This window comes from Arvicola amphibius, chromosome 13, assembly GCF_903992535.2.
Source record: "Arvicola amphibius chromosome 13, mArvAmp1.2, whole genome shotgun sequence".
In the NCBI taxonomy this organism is placed as follows: domain Eukaryota; kingdom Metazoa; phylum Chordata; class Mammalia; order Rodentia; family Cricetidae; genus Arvicola; species Arvicola amphibius.
This window is the reverse complement of record NC_052059.1, coordinates 54,157,668-54,182,722: the sequence shown is the minus strand read 5'-3', so window position 1 is coordinate 54,182,722 and position 25,055 is coordinate 54,157,668. Positions and strand designations below refer to the sequence as shown.

Here is a 25,055-nt window from a genome sequence, read left to right as displayed (position 1 = left end):
TCCTATGCCACCCCATAACCTGATAGAGACTTGTTGAACCCAGCCTATAAGGCAGGAAACTGAGGCAGAGTCTCAGTATTGAGTCCCAGGTCACACAGCATGGGGTCACTTTAAGCCCCAGAAATGTGACCCAGCCTGTGAAATCCTTTCAATTTGTTGAAAGGTTTAAAACTAAGACCCCAGTAGAGAAGAAGAACCTATCTGTTGACATATTGCAATCAGGAGACATCTGGACAGCTGCCTAAGCACTTTTCAACTCTTTCTGGTAATTTTCCACAAGTATTTATTTTGTACAAATTAAATTTAAGTCTACATTTATAGTGTTGCATGTGATCCACTGATATACACACATGGTGTGGGATGGCCAAGGCAGGTTAATATATGCAGTCAGATCCCTCATATATTAAGTTTTCTGTGTATTAAGAACATTTAAAATCCACTCTCTTAGCAATTTTCCAGTAGACAATATATCACTATTAAATATGGTCCTTATCTTACATGTATGAAATGTCTCTGGGTCCATACTCATCTTGCCTAACTGAAATTGTGTATCATTTGATCAACGCGGCGCCAATGACATCACCCTTAGCAATCCCTCTCTGCTCTCTGATTCCATGAATTCAACAGTTTTTTATTGCACATACAAGATGTGTTGTATGTGTCTTTCTTAACCTCACTCATTTTTTTAGCATAGTCTCCACAAGGTTCATGTGTGCTTTGTAAATGATAGAATTGACTCTGTAAGTGGAAACTAGTCTTTCGTTTGCCTGGCCACCCAGGAAATAAAACATTCATAGCCTATAGAGGGCAATCCCACATCAGAATACTTTTAAAAGCTGAAAAGAATTCCACCGTGCAGGTACCACACTTTCTGCATCCACTTACGTGTTAATAGACACTATGTTAATCACATATCCTGGCGACTGTAAGTAACCACACAATGGAGGTAGTAAAGCAGGCATTTGTCTGACAGTGATTTCATTTCCTTCACACATGTATTAGTTACTTTGCTCGGTGCTGTGACAGGAAATTCTGCCAAAAGCACTTTAAGGACGGGTTTATTTGGGATCATAGTATGAAGATGCAGTTCATCATAGTGGGAAAAGGAACTTGAGGCAGTTGACCACACTGCATCCATAGTCAAGAAACAAGAGTTATGAGTGTTGGTGGCAATCTCTCTTTCTCCCTTTTATTCAGTCTGGACAAGAGTTCACAGAATGGTGCTGCCCACAGTTGAGTGGGTTTTAATACTCCTTAACATAATCTAGACAATATTTCATAAATATGCCTGAAGGTTTGTCTCTTGAGTAGTTCTAGATCCAGTCAGATTAACAATATATATATAATATATTATATATATTACAAAATGCCCTTGTCAAATAGACATGCAAACATGTTGCTACTAAACCATAAATCTTCCATTCCTTATCTCTATAGGCATATGGCCATCTCATAATTCAAATCACATTCAGACCACTTCCGAACCCCCATATTCTTTAACAGTTTAATACAACTCATTGGTATAAGGACTGAGTCTCCCCTGAGACTCAAAAAGTCTCTTAACTGCGGCTCCTGTAAAATCAAAAAGATAAGTTACATGTTTCTGACATACAATGGTGAAGAGTCAACATTCCTGTCCCAAAAGGAAGGATGAAGCTTAGCAAGAAATAATCAAACCAAAGCAGGATGGAAACCCGATACGTAAAGTAACAAGCCCTGTGGCTGTTTGTCTGGTACCTGGGACTCAACAACAAAATCATCTGGGAACCAAAGGGCTGAGTTAGCCCTGTCCCTCCAGCGCTGTTGCCTGTAACATGTGTGTGCACACTTGCACACGCACACACAGCCTCTCTTGTGAGTCAGCTGCACTCCACGCTTGTATCTTTCCTCAATGGGCATCACATGGTCCTAGCATCTCCAACATCCTGGGGTCTCTATTGAAATCTAGAATTCACCTTCACAGCTTCATGCAGTGGCCCCTCTGAGTTTCCTTGCAGGAACTACCACCTTGCTATACATTGCCTGGCCTTAGCAGCACCCTAGAACTGTGATGTAAGACTCCATGAACCCCACCCCCAGTCCTGCATCTTTCATGCCTTCAAAACCACTCCGCGTGGACAAATCTGTCAAGTTTTGTTGGCCAACTTGGGGTGGAGCCTTGTTCTTTTTAAACCTGGACCACCTTCAACAGTGTTCCCAAGCATCTTTTCAGGTAACATTGCACAGGTAGTTCAATGAAGTGCCCTGCAGTGACCTGTGTCCTGATGATGCTGACACTTTGATAATCAGCATAAAGTCTGATGACTCTGCAGGCCACCCCCTAAACAGATGCCAGGGAGGTACAAGAATGTTACTATGTCAGAAGAGGTATAATAATGTTCACAGAGACACTGCTCCTAACAGAAAAACAGACACCAAATGTCTGTCAACAAGAGAAAGGAAGAGAACATGACCGGCAGTGTAAAGCAGAAAGAGGGACCGTGTCTGTACGAGAACACAAGCACATTTCCACATCAAGTTAAATGAAAACAAACAAAGCTGGGAGACCACACACGGTATTCTCCAGCCTCAACGTCAACCCAAGCCTAACCATACAATACACCTGCTACTGAACTTGAGCTCACAGCTTAGGCCCATGAGCTGAGTCAGAACAATTAAAGAACCTAATTAATAACAGAAAGCAGAAGTAGGAGATTTATTCGGTGTAGTCCCTCTGGAAGAGGGATAAAGAGATCCAGTGAACAACCCCTATCACTACCTCTAGCCCAAAGCTGTCTGTGGGTCCTGGAGTGAGACTGAAGTTTAAACACAAGGCCAGGATATACACACCTGAGTGGTCCCAGGTCAAGGTGTGGTCCCACCTACAGTTTACCCATCATTGCCAGGGTTTAAGTGTCCTGGAAGGTGGTCACCAGGTTAAACCTGAAAGAAGTGTCTCTCCTGGAGGCTTCCTCTCTGACTAGGCCCTTATCCTGATGTCAGCATGAGATTCCTGGGGAAATGCTCATTGGTTCAATGGTCTGATCATCATATTAAGAGACACATGTGATTCTTCAGATCTTCATTTCTACCAGGTCGCTTACCCACCCATATAGAAAAAGACTTGTGTATAAAGTTAAGGGGAATAAGACACAAACTTCAAGGTCTGCATGAAAGGAGACAGACTGTGACAGGGGAAGTCACATAGGAGTCCGCAAGTTGGGTGCTGGGTTCATGGTTACATGTTACAGCTTACCATATCAATTTTATGCACTATTAATAATAGATTTTCCCCAAAAGTGGTAGGAATGTATTACCTCCAAGAAACAAATCAGAGGTGGAAAATACTAAAAAAAAAACAAGACTACAGAAATGTGTATGTGGCCAATACACATATTGTCCACTCACGATTTTGCTGTGCATTAACCACAAAATGCAGAAACACGATGCCATTATGTATTGATCGCTAAGTAACTGATATTTAGCATATAAGAACATTGAATATTGTAAAATATAGCAGTCTGTCAACTTACTATTTTTGAGTATATAGGAGTCCTATGTATACACGTGTCAGCTTGTGTGTGTGTGTGTGTGTACCTTAGGTCTGTGGGTGTGCTCACCTGTGCAGGAGCATGCAAAGGCCGGAGGTTGATGATTGTGTCTACCTCTACTGACCTCTCCCTGAGCTTTGGAGACAGGGTCTTGCACTCAACCTGTGGCTCACTAGTTCAGTTAAATGACTGCCCAGTGAGCACCTGGGACCCACCTGTGTCTGGCTGCCAGCACGGGGGTGACAAGTTCAGAGAGCTACACTTGGCTTCTCTGTGGTGCTGAGAATCAGGACCCAAGTCCTCATGCTTGGATGGCAGGCCCTGTGCCTGAACTACCTATCTCCTAAGTCCCTACTCAGTCTTGCTTTGTAAATTATAATCATATATTTTATTTAATGCAGTAATATCAAAACATTTACAATTCAGGCTGTAGAAATGGCACAGTGGTTAAAAATACTGGTGGCTCTTCCAGAGGACCCAGGTTCAATTCCCAGCACGCACAAAGCAGCTCCCGACCATCTCAACTCCAGTTCCAGGGGCCCCAATGCCCTTTTCTGGCCTCCATGGGCACTGTATACACCCATACGCATACAATAAAGATAAAAAACTTATTAAAATTATTTTCAACACATGACCAAGATTTTAGAATTGCTAATGATATATGCATTTCATTTTAAGTCTTCAAAATGTACTGTGTATTTTACACTGTTGGGAATAGATTAGATGGGTCTTTTGCCGTTGTTGAAGGAGGCGTATCACTGCGGGTAGGTTTTGAGGTTTCAAAAGCACACACCAGGCTTATTCTCCTATCTCACTGCCTGAAACTTGCAGATCAGATGCGAGTTCTCGACTACGGCTCCAGACCATACTGGCCTGTTGCCAGGCTCCTCAATATGCTAATCATGGACTAACTAACCCTCAAACTGTAAATAAACCTTAATTAAATGCTTTTCACTATAGGTTTTCTTGATCATGGTGTTTTGCCAGAGCAGGAGAACAGTAACTAAGACAGACATGCTATTGGATTCCACCGTGACATTTTCATATATGCATATGGTTAGTCACCCACAGTGATCACAGCTTCTTGATGTGCACCTGCACAGAGTAACACTGCACATGAAGACATGGCATGGCTGTGTTTCTTTACAGCTCTGCCCAAAGGGAGAGCATCTGACAGCAAGTTACCTCACATAAAAATGTGCAGAATTCGAAGACAGTCCTTCCTGTCTCCAAAATCCATTCCCACAAACCTGCAGCTCCACCTTCTTTGTCTCTCTCACCAACCCCATGGCCTTGATTCTGGCAAAGCAATGTGTTCTGCTCCCTGTGAGGCAGCCTGGTCACGCCTCTGGGCCTTCAGACCCAGACCTAGTCTTCCCAATCTCCGCAGTTCAGTTCCCAGCGTAGAACAAGGAGCACATGGCCCTACGGATAATGCCGCAAATGCTCAACTTCAAAATCAACCCAGGAGCCTGACAGCTTGCATGTCTGCCTCCCATGAAGCTTTGAGCCTCTTGAGGATGGAGTCCAGCATTTCCATTTATATCCCTCCAGAAGCCATGAGTGCCCCCCGGAATCACCCAATTCCATTCTAGGGACACGGATACCCTGTAGCTGTTAGACAATAGAAAAGACTCCCAACTCAAGCATGTCCTGAGAGGCTCGCAGCGTCCAGCCCCAGTCAGGCCCTCCAGCTGCTCTTTCACTTGGACCTAACAGACAGCACTCCAGAAACCCACCAGCAGGAACTGCTCTGCAAAGTGGAAGAGTCCAACACGTCACCACAAAGTTTGGAAGTCCTGCCAGAAGCCACCTCTGAGAATTGACAATGCCATTGTGATCCGAGGCTCTCCCCAATGGATCTAAGACATTGTGCCCTGGATCTCACCTCACTATAGTCACCCCTTCACCTGGGCACCTCCAGACACAGTCTGTAACTGAATGCAACAGCAAAGTCTCCAAACCACGAAGGTTTCCTGTAAGGAATGTTTATCCTGCTTCATATTGCTGTATGCTTTCTCTCCAACTTTGAACACACTCCTGTTCCACAATCCTTTTTACTTCTACCACGTTCTCTATGTCTACTTATGTGTTTCCAACTTTTAAAACGTCATGTGGGTCATCCTCTTTGGACGTGAGAGATTGGTTCTGTGTCACCAGCACAGAGCAAAACCCCTGGCACATGACAGAGCTCCACACAACCTGGCAGCACTGGCACATGGCTGCTATGCTCAGGGATGCTCTTCCAGGATGCCCAGGGATGCTATTCCCAGATGAAGATGCTTTTCCAGGATGCCCAGGGATGCTTTCTCTTGGCTTTGCTTCTTCACTCTTCAGGTTATAGGGAGCATTCCTCAAGGTGATTATGCAAGACTGTTTGCAGGTTCTTAGATAAACAAATAAGACACCAAGTAGTTGCTTTCACAACTTTCAAGCTAATTGCTAAACGCCATGATAAGCTTCTTAAGTTTTCTCTTCACTGTGTCTCCAACCCACTCTGAGAGGCCTATGTTTGACCACAGTTAATTATAATGGGAGTGAGAAGAAGGAAATGAAGAAATGTTTAGTATAGACTTTCATTCCTTCTATACTCAGGGACACACATGTGCAAGCACATACATGCACACACACACACACACACACACACACACACACACTCACACTCACACACCAAAACCCCACAACCTCAGGAGGCAACAGCAAAGGTTGACTTTCAATGCCACCATTGGGTGAGGGAGAGCAAAACCAAACCTTAGTTCAACTTCTCAGGGAAGCCTTGGGAGATGATATCAGCCCTTTTTTAATGCCTTCAGATACACCGTAACTCATTAGATTTTGATTAGTTTTTGTTAGAGTAAGCAATACAGACTCATTAAGGAAAAACTTTTTCTGGTCAAGAATTTCTGGCCTAGGTGGAGACCTAACTTTGCAGCTGTGGCCAAGGGCACCCCCTGGAAGGCTGCCTCACCTTGAGCCATGTTGGAGAAATAGTTGGAATAATGGTCCTTTGATGAGATGCTGTACTTTTCCTTCCCAGAACTCCCCTCTAGCGCAGTGGATTACTGGACCACAGCCATGTGGCTACGCAGTCTGCCAGCTTTTCTAACTTACTAAGAGTAGTGTAACTTTCCTTTCTCTTCTGTCTTTTTCTAAGCATGCTTTCCCTAACATTTTGTACCTTTTCACTCTTGCCATGATGGATTATCGGGCTCTTTTCCTTCTCTCCTCTGCCCTCCTCTTCTGAAAAGCTGCTAAGATTTGCCTGTTCCCTGCCCTATGCTTTTTTTCTTCTAAACTCTACTGAAACCATCCTTAAGAGTCTCTTTGAATCCATCCTTAAATTCCCTTATTAATGAGACAATATTTCCCCCATATCAGCTTCCTAGCTTAGCTTGGGGCTGAAGGAGCACCGCGAGGGACAGGTTAGCGCACACATCTGTGCGTCCCTACCACAGGGACAACATTCTAGGGCACAGGATTTAAAGGAACTATTAATACTGTGGACTGGGTGCATTTCTCCCTCATTCCAGGGGAACACAATTCCCGACCGCTGTTTCTGCCTCACTAGGAGACTGGAGGCTTGCTGAAAATTCCCTGGGAGATGCTGTCTCAGGCACGACAAGTTCAGCTGAGTTAATCTTCTTCAAATTCCTATAGTTCCTGCAACGTTTTCATAGCTTTCAGAACAGCACAAAAGTTGGCCTTTTAACCTATCACTCAATACTGAGGCTTTTATCCATCAATCAAAAATATGTGCGAGATAGTCTATATCCTTATGACCTTGATTATTGATTGGTTAATGGCACTGCGTAGCCAGCAGTTTATCTCACGGCTGAATTTCAGGACGGGAGCTCTTCCCCTGGGCAAACTTACAAGAAGTGGCTACTGCAAGACTGTCACCATTGTTGTGGTGATGTCACCATTGTCATAGTGATGTCACCATTGTCATGGTGATGTCACTGTGACTAAAAAGCAACATAGAAAATGCCAGATGACTTGCTGGTGGCATGCAAGACTTTCAAATAGAGAGATGATCATTTTTATTATCTTGCTCATGCCCCTATCCCCATGAGAGGCGGGGGGGATCTGTCTGTCTCCCCTGCCCCAATCTCTCTGAAAGTGAGCAAGGCTGAAATACTACCCCGCATCTTAGAAACTGTCGTCTGTAAGACCAGTCACCCAGAAAGCAAGCCTGCCACCATTGCCTGTGGAGTCCATGATGCATATTCAGGAGTTGGCCTGCACACTTCTTAACATGCCGCTTTGTAAGAAAGGCTAACGTACCTGGTGTGCACACCTGAATCTGTCAAGTGCATCATTGTAGAGCTGTATGAACTACCAATCCATTTTAAAATTTACACTTAAATTGAAAATTAGAAAGGCCAATCAACTGATTTTATATATGTGTGTGTGTGTGTGTTGTATGTATTGGAGAGTGGGAATGTTGCATATCAAAAGCCAAGATGGCAATGAACTCTTCTTAGTCCCTTTCATTGCCCCCCTCTGACCTGATATGCTTTTTGACAAAAGGAAAATCCTTGGATTGCACTCACTTAACACAGTAAGTTTAAAAAAACCCAGGAACTAGGAACTCATGAGACAACACTTGAAACGTGCAGCAGAGACTTAGCCTCTTTGCACAGTACGCCATTCTCATGTCCCCACCACTGTCTTCACGACCTTCTTTCGTTCTGAAATTGGTAAAAATGCACAGAACGGTTTCAGTGTTGGAGCAGGTCACTCGCTCAGAGCAACGTGCATCTGTGTTCTTGGGGCATGGCCACTCATAGCTGGCTGAGAATGAATGCTTTCTTATTCCTTTTGGAATGAGGCCGTTTCGGGTCTGCATCTGTAGCCGTCTCCGGGGACTACTGCAAAGGATGCCCCTGAGCTCCTGAGGAGGAATCATCCAGTTTCTTGGCCAAGGGGATAAAACGGATGCAGAATTAAACAAACCAACAGTCTTTAAGGACTCAGCTGAACACTTGCCATTCCAAACACATGTCTTGGGACTCGATATATTTACTTAAAGGGCCAAATTACAAACATTTTGTCACTTTGGCATACAAGCGTAGTTAAGCTGCCTGCCAAGAGAAAAGCCTTGTGTGGCCCGAGAGTGTCTTCTGCAGTCCCCTCAACAGAGAGCTGAAGAGATCCCTGGTGGGGGGCAGGTGGAGCCCAACTTTCCCACAGGAAAGAGCAGCTTCGGGGTAGAGTTAGAGACTGGAAGGCATCCTCCAAAGAGCTGGTTTCCACTCCTATCTAACGCCATCCTAACCAGGTTATAACTTCAGTCTAGACCTGCAGTAGCCAGGCAGGACGGGGGCCTTCACGTCACAGAAGGAGGCAAAGGAGTTGTGTATGAATGTGTGTGGTACTGAAGAACACATCACCCCCCTCTCCAGATACACAGCTCCTAAGGCCTTGAGACTCTGCGGAGGCTAACTGTCTCCCGTGTGTCAGCACAACAGACTTAGAGGATGAGGCTCCTCACAGGGAGGACTGAGAGAGGACAGCGAGCTGCATCCAACCCCAGCTCCAGAGAGTGAGCTGACCTCAGGAGCCCACACTTCATCAGTCACAGCTAGGTGACAAAGCAGTCACAAAAGCCCCCAGGGCAAGATTCGGAGTATTATAGATGATATCTCACATCCCTCAAGGGCCAGGCATTGGCAGCTGGATCCCAAGCCTAAGCCACTGGGAGGAGGTGGAGAAACATACAGGAAGAGCAAAGCAGTTGGGTCCCTGGGGCAGGACCTTCACTGAAGGGAACAGTAGGCCATGGCACCTTCCTCTCTCGGTTTCTTAGCCGCCATGAGCTCAGCTGCTGCCCTGTGCCCTGTCACGTCCCCCAATGTGACCACGGTCTGAAATCTCAAAAAACCGTGAGCCTGAGCAGACCATTCCCTCTTTATGTTGTTTCCCTTCAGTATTGCGTCACATGACAAGAGGCTGCCCACCACAGAGAGACCAGGGACAGCTGAATGGAGGCTGCCTACCACTGAGGACGGCTGAACTGGGCGCTCCCGGAGGGAGGTGTGCCTGGAGAGGCAACGGATTCCACTCCGCTTCTCACCTCACGCTCTGAATCTCCTCAGCTGTGTCTCTGAGGATGTCTTTCCTTGCCCGTGGCCATGCTTGAGGAGTGTGTTCCCGTGAGTGAGGTGAACTGACCCAGGCAATCACCAAACAAGGGGAGGGGTCATGGGAACTCACCCATTTACATATGGCTGGCCAGTGAGAACTACAGGTCACCATCCAGGGCTTGTGGCTGGCACCTGAGAAGGTTGGGGGCAGATATGTGAGCCCTTCCTAGGTGGGATCTGACACCAGCTCCAGATAGATTGTATCTGATGTCTGGACTGAGTTCAATTGTGCAACTCCCACGGTGCCTCCTATCTGAGAAATGCTGGTATGCAAAGTATTATTTTGAGTGTGCAAGGAGAGGGAAAACCAAAGAGTTCTTCTTGTGTCTCAAACTACGGAAAGCTGAAAGAAGAGCTCGGAGGGGCTGCAATTTTAAATGTTTTGGCAAACTCATATTCTGACGTTCCCTGGGTCACTGGAAGGCAAACGAGCAGCAGATGTCCTTCCCGTGTGTCCTTTCCAGCATCTCAATGAGGAAATCGCCGATGAGCTGTGAGCCTTTGCTTTGGAATAAAGACAGCTCTCGCAGCCCTGGACAAAATGCTGCCGCGGAAATAAAGGCTTCCAAGATTCCGAATCACAAGCCTCTCCTCAAAGCATAAGGAGCAACGAGATAGACCTACCCTGGCCTAAAGCCAAGTCCAGCTGTCTTCACTCTAAAGAATAGTCAGTCTCATCTGCCCCATCCCACATGGTAGCCACTACGAGCTGTGTGGTGCTAATTACATTTAAATTAAAATTAGGTAAGCATAAAACTTCATTTCTGCAGCGGCACTAGCCCATGGGTCCAATGGCGAGCACTGCCATCAACCACAGAGGTCTCACAGGATGGCGCCACTGCCCCTGCTGAAGACCAGCTCCTCCCCTCCCCAACATACTAACAACTCTGTTACCCGGGAGAAATGATTGCTTGCCGAGCCAGAAACTGAAAAAAAAAAAAAAAAAAAGCAAATCATGATTAAGACGACAAAGTTTTAGAAAACACAGTCAACAACTCAAGATGCAGACATTGTAGCTGAGCAGTAACGACTGTCTCGCTCCAGCCTCTCCTTGTGAAGCCTGTGGTCTCTAGCAGAGTCAAAGACTTCTGAACCAGAATCAGTCCCCGGAAAGCACACCATGTCAGTCCCACAAGCAGTTACTGCTCTCCTAAATTAAAACAAAGGATGAGAAATGGGACTTGAGGAAGTCTGTTTGTTTGTTTCTCCCCGCTACATGAGGCAGTGGCCTTTGGTATACACAGAGAATTAGGAGAAAACCAAATCCTGCTCATTGGCCAATCAATGATCACGCTCACGTCATCCTCCAATGTTGTCCTCACTGACTGCCACCAGCATGCTCAGTTAGTGCCACCAGAGTGCACAGTGAGTGCCACCAGCACACACAGTGAGTGTCACCAGCATGTGCAGTGAGTGTCACCAGCATGCACAGCGAGTGCCACCAGAGTGCACAGCAAGTGCCACCATAGCGCACAGCGAGTGCCACCAGAGTGCACAGCAAGTGCCACCAGAGCGCAGTGCCACCAGCGTGCACAGCAAGTGCCACCAGCATGCACAGTGAGTGTCACCAGAGCGCATAGTGAGTGTCACCAGCATGCACAGCAAGTGCCACCAGCACACACAGCAAGAAGCACATTCGGCAGGTATCAACACCATGGCCCATCTCAGGACTTTCTGGGCAGCCACTCCCTTAGAGAAGGTTCAGAAGGTCCCTCCATTCATAAGAGTGTGAGTGTCAGCTAGCTGTACTTAGCAAGCCACAGCCCTGTCACTTGAAACTGCACGCCTCTGGCCAAGTTTCATCCATGAGGGAGGCACAGCGATGCATGTGAAATGAGGATTAAAGCAGGGGCCCGCTGGCAGGAAAACTGACACTGTGAAATTAGTGTCACAACATATAAGTGTTGCCTCATGAAAGGGGGGAGAGCCTTCGTTCCAACTAATTAGTCATCTCTCTGGAGATCCGTGCTGTCACGGCTCTTGGACACACCACCGTGCCTGGAGTGGACTTCCCCCAGAGGATCCTGGGAGTTACACATGGCCGCAGAACACATTATCTTTCACTAATTGCAAGTAAAACTGGGAGCGCTCACAGTCACGCAACTAAATCCCAGGGCCACGAAACTTTGGAGTTTCCATGACCAGATGGCCCCAATTCACGTAGAAATAAAACATCAGACACACAATCTCAAGCCTGGTTTTCTCCTGCTCAGAGGGAGGAAGGAAAAGAAAAAGCCTTTAATTGCGTGAAGGTGGTGGAGTTGTCTCTGCTGGAAACGTAACAACCATTTGCTTTGAAAGCAGTCACCAGCAGAGTTTGACACTTGCAGCAAGGTATGCTTTGCATTAGTCAGACAGCCACTGATTTTACCATATGGTTAATTGGTGCGCTATGAAAATCACAGCACTGTCAGTGCTGGGTAGTGACTGCCAGCTCGACACAGAGTCACCCAAGAAGAGGGATGCCCAATTGAAGATCTGCCTGCAACAGATTGGCCTGTGGGCATGTCTATGGGGCGTTATCTTGATTTGATGCGGGAGGGCCTAGCCCATTGTGGGCAGCACCACCCCTGGGCATGTGGTCCCCGATTATATAAGAAAACAGGCTGAGCAAGCCAATGAGTAGAGAATAGAAGCAAACAGGACACCGTCTTCTCCCTTTCTATGCATCTTAAGTACCCTCTAGACAGTGGGCTAAACATATTAATGTAAGTTAGAGGCTAACGTTATTAATATAAGCTACAAGCTTAACAATATGCTATCCTTTACCACGGCATTTCTTCCTGTGGCCAGGAGAAAATGGAAGCTGCTACTCCAAAGAAAAGGGAGTGAGGTGGAATGGGAGGGAGGGAGAAAGGGAGGGAGGGAGGGAGGGATGGAAAGGGAGGGAGGGAGGGAGGGAGAAAGGGAGAAAGGGAGGAAGGGAGGGAGGGAGATGCCCCTGAGAGAAATGGTAGAAAATGGAACAAAGACAACCGAGGCCTGCTCTGTGGCTTACACATCCACAACCGAGTATTTTCTACCAAAGCTGGAAAACTGCGGTACTATACACCGCTACCTGGAGCAAAACATTCAGCGGGCCTTCAGCTAAAGATACTTATATTTCAGTTGTTCCTCTTAAAATTGAAATAATATTCCTGAAGAGGACTGTAAGGGATTTATGAAGACCATGCATTCAAGACTGGAAAACTAATTAAAGACTAGGGTTAAGGTCATCTTTTTAAAGCATGAAAATGAGGCTAATGCAATCTATGTATTCATTAGAGTGGACTTTTGGGCTTTGCTGGCAAAAAAAAAAAGCTTTTTGGAGAGGGGGTGCAGAAACACACATGTAATAGGCACACACACAGGCTAGGACCCTCTGCAAAGCTCAAGGGGTACTCAAGGCGCCAGAGCCTGGTCTCTCCCTGACGGCTGGGAGTTTTACAGTCTTTGGAGTGATTTAGGTAGGGCTGGTCAGATTGAAGAAGGATAGGGAAGCTGATTGGCTCACAACTGTTGTTGAAACATGCCCTGATCTGGCCCTGAACTTGTTGAGACAATCCATCAGTAGAGGGCCCCAAAGAAGGGAGGAAAAGCCCACAATGCCTTTGTTTGAAGCTGCCGGGCTTTTGCCTCAGGTCAGGAGGATGGGGAAGAAGCCAACCCAGCTTGAAAGTTCACCTTTCTTGTTACTTAGTCATGGCTCCTCTCCCTCTCTGTCAGTCTACCAGGGAATCCATTGAACTCCTAGTCCCACATTCCCCCCTCAGGGATTACCTTAACTCCTGTCCGGAGTTTAGGGGTGCAGGCTAACTGCTTCTGATGCAACGAAAGGGGCAATGCAGAAGGGTGACCAGTCGAGTGACTCAGAGGAGGGCCAATCTAAGGGGTCACTGGTAAGTACTGGAGCCCCAGTTACTGGGTTTCTCCACCAATGCAATAAGCCAAATCATACCGAATTAATAAATTAATAATTTATTAATTTATAGTAAGTTAATTTATTATAAATTAATAAATCCAGGTTTAATAAACAGAACAGAGTGAAGCAACTCTCGGGTGACTCTCAGGAAGGCAGGCGAGAGAGCACATAGCTGGTCTATAGATCCCAAGACCCTGTAGGTGTGATCTTGGTCAGCCCTGGGGGAGGAGCTGACCCTTGGTGGACTTTCTGAGGTGCAGGGTCTGAAATGGGAGGAGTGAAGCCAGAGCGGAGATTCCCAAGCTCAGGATCGATCTTAACAGATGGCACAGGTCTAAAACCTAAGAGAAGCCGCTGATGACAGGGTGCCTCCTTGGAGCACACGATGGGAATGAGGGGGCATCAATTACAGAAAGAGCGAGCCTGTTGGTACGGCTATAATCCCTGCTGGGAGCGTAGTTAGGAAAATATTTGGGGCATATTAGCCTCAAAAGAGAAAGGGGGCAGACAAGAAAACCATCCAAAGAACCCTTGGCAGCTTCATCAGAGGCATTAGCAAGATTGATGGTTTGGCTTAAGAGCTTGAGACGCTTTCCACTGGCAGGGTGAGTTCAGAAGTCAGCCATCAGGTCTCGTCAATTACAATCCCATGGGGAACATTAAGAGGCAAGGTTAATGAGGAAAATTCTTTGACATTATGATTAACTTAGTAATCTCACAGCTGGGCGGACCGTGCTCCAGAAGAGCCCCATAGAAGATTAAAATCAGGGGAGATAGACTTCTCCACTTCTTGATTGACATGTTTTGTTTGATGGGCATGTTTTGTTTGACAGATGGGAGTGTAACTGCAAACAGCTGTCCATTCTGTCAGCCTTCTGCACAAGGGCTGTACACCTAAAACTTTGCAAGGGAAGTCACTTAAAGTCATTGTCTTACTGGCAGTGCCCTCCCAACCACAGATGCCTGTGCCTGTGTTTCCGATGCAATGTCTGGTGGGGATGGGCAATAAGGGGCCAAACCTTAGGGAAATCCAGATTCTATTTGTTGAGGTCACAGACATCTGTATCCAACTGATAATCTAAAGGGGAAACATAATGCCACTGGGTCTTTTAAATACCCAGGGATACCACTCAATTATCCTGGATATTAGTTTAATTTTTAGAATAGTTAAATACCTATACTTTTCAATTATAAGAACTAATATATTCTTTTCCTTTATAAATCAAATTTTGTGGAGTTCAACAACGCTGACTGACATGGTTACATACAGAAACCCACAGCCACCGGGTGTCTTGACAGGAGCCATAGCTACAGGCACCTTCTAAGTGCCCAGAGTGGGTTTGCAGCACTGCTCCTGGTTCAGGTCCTCCAAAGGAATGTGGGCTAGAGAATAGCAAACACGTCACAGTATCGAGTCAACAGAAAGAGCCCAGACAGTTTTTAACTGACCTATGGTTGCACTATCCATAAGAGATGGTCCATCCTCTTATCAAACACAGGCTCGGGGTGTTTCCAAGGTAATGCCTATACTCACCACAAAGAAGGGAGAGGGTTACAGGGTGGGGCATGTCCAACAGGAACAGACATGCTGAAGGATAGACCTCCAGCATCATCAGAATATGACCTTCTTTGGAGACAAGGTCTGTAAGCAATAGTTAGGATAAAGGAATCAGGGCACCTAACCCAATCCTTAGGAAGAGGGAAAATCTGCACAAAGCTGTGCACAGAGAAAAGGCAATGAGAAGATGCTAGAGAAAGACAGCCATCTACAAAACAGAGGGCAGAAGTCACCAGACACCAGGAAATCTTGCAACAGGTCTTCCTTCACAGCCTCGGAGGGGGCCAATCCCCCACACCTAGATGTGATGGCTATTCTTGGTTGTCAAGTTGACTATATCTGGAATTAACCAAAACCTAAATGGTTGAGTACACCTGTGATGGACTTCTTCTTAACTAAATCATGCAGAGGGTGAAGACCCACTTCTAATCCAGATCTTTGAGGTGGGGAGATCCACCTTTAATCTGGGCCACACCTTCCACTGGCAACCTCTATAAAGATTGTAGAAGAAGGAAACTTGCTCTCTCTTTGCCTGTTTGCTCTCCCCCTTGCTGGCAAGACCATCCCTTCATTGGCATTAGAGCCTATTTCTCTTGAATTCTGGTGTATTCAGAAGACCAACTGAGACACCCAGCCTCATGGAAACACCTCTGGCTCCTTAGAACTTTGTTGGTAGAGCCATTGCTGAACTAGCTAGACCACAGCTTGTAAGCCATTCTAATAAATTACACACACACACACACACACACACACACACACACACAGGGGGGGGGCATGATGGGAGAAAGAGAGAGAGATTCCTTCTGTAAGTCCTGTTCCTCTAGAGAACCCTAACAAATACAGTTGATATTGGCTATAATAAGGGGGTAACTTTCTGCTGTTTTATCTCCCGGTCTGGGGTAGTCTCTCTCTCTGCACGCCTAGCACATAGGCCGTGCTTTGGAGGGAAGAGGGAAGGGGCAGTGAGGAGAAGGAAACAGAATGCACACAGGCAGGGAACAGCACATCTGCAAGTGTGGGCTGCAGAAGAGACTCAAAGGAGTGCCTGGGATCTTAAAGAGACAGCTTGACCCAAAGGGCCCAGGCAAAACCACGCAACGTCATCATAAGGAAAACGGCTGGCTCCTGCACCAGTGGTCACAACTGGAACTTGTCTGTAGAAACTTACATTAAGGCAAAAACTTGAATCCGAAAAAAATGTGAGGCCCCAAGTCAAAGACTTTCAAGAGTCTTAGGGGCAAACAGCACAGGTTTCTAAGTAAGCAAAAGTGGAGGCTGCCTGGGAGTCCGCCAGGCATGCAGGAGTATGTCACAGACACAGCTGTGCAGTTGATGCCATGAAAGTTTAAGTCACAGAACGAAGCATCCTCCGGAACCCAGGTTCCCTAAGCAACCATCTGATAGACAACGCAGATCCTCAGACAGCATCCTCAGCCCTCAACCGAACGTTCACTGTTCGTGCCCTGGTGTCTGGCACCTGGTGCCTGGCGTTTCCATACGTTTTCAGGTCTGCGTTCCACAGGGCAGAGGGTACATTAGCATGGCTCGCCATGGACAAGATGTCCAGCTAGACTGTGAAATAGCAGGCTTCCTCATCTGCTATGATTTGAGTCTTAAAAGGTCCCTGGAAGGATCCTGTGTCAAAGGCTTGGCAACTTCTGGAAGGTGGCGACGCCTTCAGAGTGTGAGGCCTGGAAAGAGCTGCCAGGATGACTGGATCCCTCTCGGCTTCCTGGCTGGCAGGAGGTGAACAGCTCTGCCTGAGCCTGCACACCTGTCACAGCCAAGTGCAGTCTCACCACAGGCCCCCGAGCATCCAGGCCAAATGACCCCAGACTTAAGGTGTGAGCCAAAATAAATGTCCTTCCTCATAAGTTGCTTACCTCAGAGTTTTTGTTTCCATGGTGACAGAACACCGACTATACACTCTCTTCATCAATGAGAACACACCTTCCTGTGCTAGCTCGGGTTTTCATAATTAAGTGTGCTGACCATGCAGCCAAGCGACAGACATTTGCTTCTTATATCCTAGGGCCTGAGCCAAAACTAAGGATCAAAGCAGTTCTGTGACTAGCAAGTCCTTCCCTTCCCGGCTTTTAGCTAGAGGATTGCTTGTGGCCCTGTAATGGGTTTGCAACAGGATGTGATGGTCAGTCTAGATCAGTGGTTCTCAGCCTTCCTAATGCTGCGACCTTTTAATACAGTTTGTGCTGACCCCCAACTGCAGTTTCGATAACTTTCATTGCTACTTCATAACTGTAATTTTGCTATGTTATGAATTGCAAGGCAAATGTCTGTGTTTTCCAATGGACTCAGGTGACTCCTGTAAAAAGGTCATTTGACCCCCCCAAAGGGGTCACAACCCATAAATTGAGAACCACTGATCTAGACTGTCAACTTGACTGGACTGCCAGGGAAAACAGGGAAGCATATATCTGGATGTGATTGTAATCGTTTCTAGAGATGATTATCTGACGGTGAATGATCTAATCCTCTGGTAGAGTCATAATATAACGGCATTATCAGTGCTTGGTGAAAAGTAGGAGCAAGACCCAGCTAGAGGAAGCAGGCGGTTGGGGCGTGGCCCATAGGATTATGTCTTGCACTAGCAATTTCCTGTTTTCCCTTCTCGGCTTCCTGTCTGCAGAGAGGAACAGGATCCACTCCCACTGCCATGATGTGCTGCCCTAAAGTGTAGGGCCAAGCAACCACAGACTGAACTCTAAAACCATGAGTCAAAATAAATCTTTCTTCCCTTTTCCTAATTGTGTTAGGTCTCTGGTCAGAGTGGGCAGATAGCGCATTGACTAATACAGGAGGTTGCCAAGGGTTCTCTTATCCGCCCTGTCTAAAGACGCTGCCTATGGGACTGGGGCAATAACTCGGTTGATGAAGTACTTGTCTTGCAAGCCGGAAGATCTAAGCTTGATCCCCAGAAACCACATATATAAAATGAAAGGCTTGGTAACATGCACATATAATTCCAATGCTGGGGAGGCAAAGATGGGCAAAAGAGGATTCTTAACCTAGTGAGTTCCAGGCAAGTGAGAGGCCCTATCTATAAAACAAGTATATGTGTCCCAGGAAACAACCCCACCCCCTCTCCTTTACCCAACCACAAGCATACCTTCACCCAGAATCTTCTTAATGGCCCTTCAAGATGCTTATGCTACCACGTTCATTCATTCGTCAGCTGCCAAGCTAGACTGACAGTCCCATTTAAGTGTCCCTCTGTGTCCTTTCTGTTTATCTCCAGTTGCTCACAAATCTGCTTAACAACTAGGAAACAGCGAATAAATAATTTATCCCATCAACACCAAGGGTTCCCTACCTCAACTAGACACAATGCTTCAAATTCACCTTAGAGTCAGTGTTAATTGTGAAATACTGGGAGCACCAGAAAAGCTGAGGTGGAGAATCTAAGATAACTACTTTGGAGCCAGGAGGTCGGTTCTTGGTTGTGTGACCCTTTAAAAGTGACTCAAGCCTGGCAGTTGCACGTGTGAAGGCAAACGTGCCGCCGCAAGGGTTAAACTAAAACAACTGGCTGCATACCGAGACCTTTTGGTTCATAAGTAATTTTATTTAATTTCTAGCTATTTAGAAGATCAACCCAGAACTCAAAGGAACAGGTAAATGATGCGAGAGACCTCCAGTTTTGAAAACATTCTACGAACTGAAACGCTAACAACCCAGAGTCTATGAAGGGCAGAGGCTAGTAGGAGACCCCCCATCACTCCTGCCTCTCCCCAAACCGCCCCTGCTCACTGCTCCAACACACCGTGTTGGTTCCCACACGAAGGCATAATTTAATAACCTTTCAATTGCTGAGGCCTGTGTGTTTTAGAACCCGGAGGGTCAATTAGCACTAGAGTGCGGGCACGAGGGTAGCACTCGTAATTTAAGACAATTACCTCCGGCGTGCAGGAGCCATGCGTTTCAAGGCGCATTCGGAATATTGCATTTCTTCACTTTTTCGTGAATCTTTGATATTTTCAGAGACCGTACTTGCTCGTTTCCAGAAAGGAACCAGACAAAGGTAGAAAGCTATGCTCCCATTAACAAGCATTTCTCAGGCCTCTGTATCCCACGTCTCCGCCAAGGCTCAATCTTCTACTTGCTCTGGTAAGAACAGTCAATGGCTAGGACCAGGGAGGAGCGAGTTACCCTTCGACCTCAGTTCTGATTGGTCCACTCTCACCTTCAGCACCTTCTTAGCCCAAAGCACAACTGCATGAGCCACTGTGGCTACGAATGATTTCCTTATACCAGGGAAGGAGAACACAAATGTTTAGGATCTTTGGAGAAAATTTACAAGCAAAGACCTTATAGGTCTCAGCTACCTCGAGTTTACTGAAGGCAACACACTCCTGCAGATGGAAGAAATTAATTTTTAAAATAACATCCTTGGTTAAACATACAGGAGCTGAAACAGAAGTGAAGAACTGGTGAGGGCCAGGCGTCAGGAAAATTGCACTGATCACTTTATTCGGGTAAATTGACTATTTTTCTGCAAAGTAGCTCAGAGACAAGACCACCCCTGGACAAGCATAGTTCCCACAGCTTGTGCTTATCCAACTAATAACAGCAAATCACTCACTTGATAAACACATAACCATGTGTATGCTTCCGTTGCTTTTAGAGCAGGGCTTTTATTTTTTTTATAAATACTGTAATTTGTGCTTGGGAGGTAAACTGTTTCAACGCGACGCTCAACTCTGCCATATTCATGCTTTCTAAAACATTAAATTTCTTGTTAAGATTACCTGGGACACCTGACAACTTAGCAAAATGTAAGTTACAGAGAGACACGCTATGAGACACTATGAGTGTCTGCCCATAGGAATAGTCACGGGAGGTGATAACACAGTCACGTGGAAGCACATCCCTCACTCCCATTTCCTCTCCTTTTCCTCTCCTGTTTCTGTAACCTACAAGCAATGCGTAAGCGACTGAGGAATTACAGCCCCTTCACCAGTGTCTGCCAAAGCCGTGGGTACCGTGACCTTGAACACAGGACTAAGGAAAGCAAGCTGTGTGCTTCTCCTATAGAAGCATGGCCACTGCTAATACCCAAGATAGAGCAAGACAGTTTCCTGTGAGGAAGAAACATCTTCTCAGGGTTTCGATTCAGAAAGCGTCTGAAGCACTCACTAGGCACCAAGTGTTTTAAAGACGAGGTCATGGGGAGGAAGCTCAGTGGTTAGGTATTAGTGTGATAGAGGCTCAAAGCTGAGTTCCTAGCTCAAAACCTGCATGCAAACGAAGCAATCACACATACGTAATCTGCATCTGTATGTACACTTTAAAGATAGAGTACAGTTTCTCTACTGTCAAGAAACAGGATCAACCTGGCTTCCTTATACGGACAGCGAAGAGTGAGTCAAATGCCTGGTTATTGCCATACTTTAATGCCTCGTGTGTGTGTGTGTGTGTGTGTGTGTGTGTGTGTGTGTGTGTGAGCAGGCATGTGCATATGTGTGAGCAGGCATGTGCATATGTTCACCCACGCATGTGAAAACCAGAGAAGAATGTAATATTTCTTCTATTGCTCTCCACCTTGGTTTTTAGACGCGGGGTCTCTCATTTTACCTGCCACACGTCTCAGCCCTGAGTTGCCATTTTTAATTGGCAGCAGCCAAACATTTCTTTCAAATAACTACTCCACTTATTTGAAAGGCAGCCTTTAACTTTTCATATCTTTCCTACTGGATGCAGCCAATGAGAGGAGAGGGTGGCCACATTCGGGGAATAGGAGGGCTCGTTAGCATGAACTATCACTTAAATCCACGGTATTGTGACCTTGTGAGCACTGCAACTGAGGATGGTGTACTTAATGTACACATCCGTGAAATGGGCACGTGCTAAAGCTTGGTGCACAAGCCAAGCTGTTTCCTCACATCTGCGTGCCGACCTGCTTTTACTGTGTGGTTTGTGATTCCCCAAAAGACATTTTTTTTAAAAGCACATCTCTACACCTGGGTGACTCGCATTGACAAAGAAGCATGCATTCCAGCAAAGGGGATAAGAAAAATCTGGACACCATTGCACGGAGCAGACATACCCTAGCAGGAATCCATGGGGAGCTAAATCTAGTGTGGGAAACAGGCAACTTCATAAATGGTGAGGAAGCAATCCTATTTCACACGAGCAGAGCCAGGGCTATCCAGGAGTGAAGGAGAAACGGCGAAGGGAGTCTAAAGACCGGGCAGCTGATCCCTCAGGTATTCAGAGCACCCTCCACAGTCAGGGGCCGGGCCGCACAGCATGGCAGGATGTGGGGGGCTCCAGCTACGCTTCTAAACAAGGTGCCAGGGAGATGTGGAAAGATAGGCTTGGGGCCTACAACATAAGCAAGGTCTGTGTACCTTAACTTCCTTAAGTGGAAGCCCAGTGTCCTAAAGTCATCAAGGGGCTGACCCATATCAAAGAGAGAAACTGGCCATACTGACAGAAAGGGGTTTTCTATTAAAAAAAAAAAAAAAAAAAAAAACATGCAGAGAATAGGCATTTTGTAGATTTGTATGACTTTTCTATTTTTGACTGATATTTCCAAATCCTGCATAAATTAAGAAATGGAAAAAAAATCCTTTCATGGCTTCAGAGTCTGCAATTAGATCTGTACAGAAAATCAAGATGCAAGTGAATTAAAATGTCTTTACTGGCTCTCTGCTCCTCCCTGTTCTAGAGACAGCCGCTTCTTTTTGTGCAGTGCCAGCCTCGTTCCAGAGACACGATGGTGAAGGTCGGAGTGAACGGATTTGGCCGTATTGGATGCCTGGTTACCAGGGCTGCCTTCACTTCTGGCAAAGTGGACGTTGTTGCCATCAATGACCCTTTCATCGACCTCAACTACATGGTCTACATGTCCCAGTATGACTCCACCCACGGCAAGTTCAAAGGCACAGTCAAGGCTGAGAACGGGAAGCTCGTCATCAACGGGAAGGCCATCACCATCTTCCAGGAGCGAGATCCCACCAACATCAAATGGGGTGATGCTGGCGCCGAGTATGTTGTGGAGTGGACCGGTGTCTTCACCACCATGGAGAAGGCTGGGGCCCACTTGAAGGGTGGGGCCAAAAGGGTCATTATCTCAGCCCCTTCTGCCGATGCCCCCATGTTTGTGATGGGTGTGGATCATGAGAAGTATGACAATTCCTTCAAGATTGTCAGCAATGCTTCCTGCACCAACTGCTTGGCCCCCTTGACCAAGGCCATCCATGACAACTTTGGTATCGTGGAAGGGCTCATGACCACAGTCCATGCCATCACGGCCACCCAGAAGACTGTGGATGGCCCCTCTGGGAAGCTGTGGCGAGACAGTCATGGTGCTGCCCAGAACATCATCCCTGCATCCACTGGCGCTGCCAAGGCTGTGGGCAAAGTCATCCCAGAGCTGAACGGGAAGCTCACGGGCATGGCCTTCCATGTTCCTACCCCCAATGTGTCCGTCGTGGATCTGACATGCCGCCTGGAGAAAGCTGCCAAGTATGACGACATCAAGAAGGTGGTGAAGCAGGCATCCAAGGGCCCACTAAAGGGCACCCTGGGCTACACTGAGGACCAGGTTGTCTCCTGTGACTTTAACAGTGACTCCCACTCTTCCACTTTCAATGATGGGGCTGGCATTGCTCTCAATGACAACTTTGTGAAGCTCATTTCCCGGTACGATAATGAATTCGGCTACAGCAACAGAGTGGTGGACCTCATGGCCTACATGGCCTCCAAGGAGTAAGAAGCCTGCCCTGGACCACCCATCCCAGCAAGGACACAGCAAGAGAGAGGCCCTCGGCTGCTGAGAAGTCCCTGTCCTAACTCAACCCTTGACACTGAGCATTTCCCTCACAGTTTCCATCCCAGACCCCCAGAATAGCAGGAGGGGCTTAGGGAGCTCTACTCTCTTGAATACCATCAATAAAGTTCATTGCACCCCTAAAAAAATTAAAAAAATAAAAAATAAAATGTCTTTACTAACGAAGCACCGCTATATGCAATGAATCCCCACCAAATACAATGTAGTGAGTAATACAATGCTTTTAATACCACTTTACATGACATGTATGTTTCCACATGTGTGTGCTGGTGCATGTGGAGTGTGCTTGCATGGATGTGTGTGCGTTTGTCCATGTGTGTGCACATATGTGGAGGCCACAAGTTCAGGTAGTGATCCTCAGAAACTATACAGTCTTTTGAGACAGGGCCTCTCACTGGCCTGGAGCTCACCGAGTATGCTACGTTGGCTGGCCAGGGAGCCCCAGGGACAGGCTGTCTTTGCCTCCCTACCCAGCTCTGGGATCATACCCATAAGTCACTGCCCCGGTTTCCAGGCAGGTGTTTATGGAACTCCTCCTGTTACACACCAATCTATCACTGATCCACCTCCCCCAGGCCCTCGCCGTGGCTCTTAGAGCTAACAGAGCTGGAGGAGAATTAGCTCCAGTACGTAAACTGTTGTTTTCTACAAGTTTCCAGTCTTGACAACAGGACAAACCTCCAAGCCCTTGAAAGGAATATGTGCTTCAGCAGCAACATTACTTCTTTTTTCCCAGCATTGTAAGTGATGAAAGCTTTTTATATATCAGCAGTGGGTTTGTAACTATCAATATTTGTGAAAAAATAAGCTTTCATCCTGACATCTGCAGAAATGACATTCTCTGTCCATAAGGCCCTGGTTGGAGAGAACACAGGTTACAACCCATGTGTCTGACTATGAACAATACAGGACAGTAGCAAGGAAGTTACAAAAGGGTTGAATAAAACAAAACTAGATTCAGTAAACAGACAGATTTTGAGGTTAATTTCTCCTCCCATGTTCCCAAAAGACTAGGTAGGAACCTGAGTCCAACCTGCTTTGTAGAGTTCCTGCTCATTAATCCACAGAGCAAGTTACACTGGCAGCGTCTTCCCTGAGTGCTAAATGAGCTCCTCCTACAACCTTCCTTCGGCAGGAGGGGAACAACCTCGCCTCCCTTCCTTGTAAACCAAAAGCAGAAGCTCAAGCTCTTTATTAGTACATTGCTGCTATGTCCAGAACGGGAGTTATTTTCCTCTCGGTGCTAAGGCTTTTTTTTTTCCATTGCAGGAGAATCTCACAGAGCACACTGCTGATATACCTAGCAGAAATGTCACCCCATGTGTCCCTGGGACAGCTCAAGGCAGTCACTAACTACATCTAGACATAGTTCTCCCAGCATGATACAATCCTCCGAAACACACAGGAATCCTACTAGGAAGGGCATGGTAGCTATTAAGATTCCTAAAAGACCATTTCATTTTTAATCTGGTTACTGCCATTATTACAATTCTCCATTGCTCTAGGGCAGTGGTTCTCAACCTGCCTAATGGCTGTGACCCTTTAAGACAGTTCCTCGTGTTGTGGTAACCCCCAAGTGTAGAAATTATTTTGTTGCTACTTCATAACTGTAATTTCACTACTGATACAAATCATATTGTAAATATCTGTGTTTTCCGATGGGCAGAGGGTCACGGCCCACCCGTTGAGAACTGACACTCTAGGGCCTAGCAGTCACAAATTACCTAATTAGATTAGTCTTCAGTATCCTAAGCACGGACTCTGACTAGTGTGAACACGGGACCAGGCAGGATTTTATCTACCTAGGGAGCAGACACACGCTACCTACCCAGTTGGTAGCTGTGCCAGCTGACTCTCCCACTACAGATCTTACCTGGGACAAGAACGCAGTCTTACTGGAGAAGAGGCAGTGGGCACAAAGACCCACCCTTAACTGAGAAGCTATTTGCAATTGATACCTGCTGGGAGAGGGGAAATCCGTTTCATCAGCAGAGTGACACCGGCTGTTACCTAGGCTACCGCCAGCCCTGGTGGTCAGCAGCGGTAGGTGAGCAGTACAACACGGACTCCATGTTTTCTGTGTGCCTTCATTGTTGTTAAGGTTTGG

At 46.5% G+C, this 25,055-nt stretch overlaps 2 protein-coding genes across 2 annotated transcripts in view; one reads left to right on the top strand and one right to left on the bottom strand.

The window, feature by feature from the left end:
* Positions 1 to 25,055, bottom strand: part of Atp8a2 (ATPase phospholipid transporting 8A2) — a 448,432-nt gene that overhangs the window by 317,684 nt on the left and 105,693 nt on the right.
* On the top strand, positions 21,848 to 22,870 carry LOC119800152 (glyceraldehyde-3-phosphate dehydrogenase-like). Its single transcript, XM_038310232.1, has one exon. The coding sequence runs from the start codon at positions 21,872 to 21,874 to the stop codon at positions 22,868 to 22,870; it is 999 nt and encodes a 332-aa protein (XP_038166160.1). The 5' UTR covers positions 21,848 to 21,871.

Coding starts and splice junctions, on each gene's coding strand:
- LOC119800152 (XM_038310232.1), top strand. CDS start 21,872: ATGGTGAAGGTCGGAGTGAACGGATTTGGCCGTATTGGATGCCTGGTT.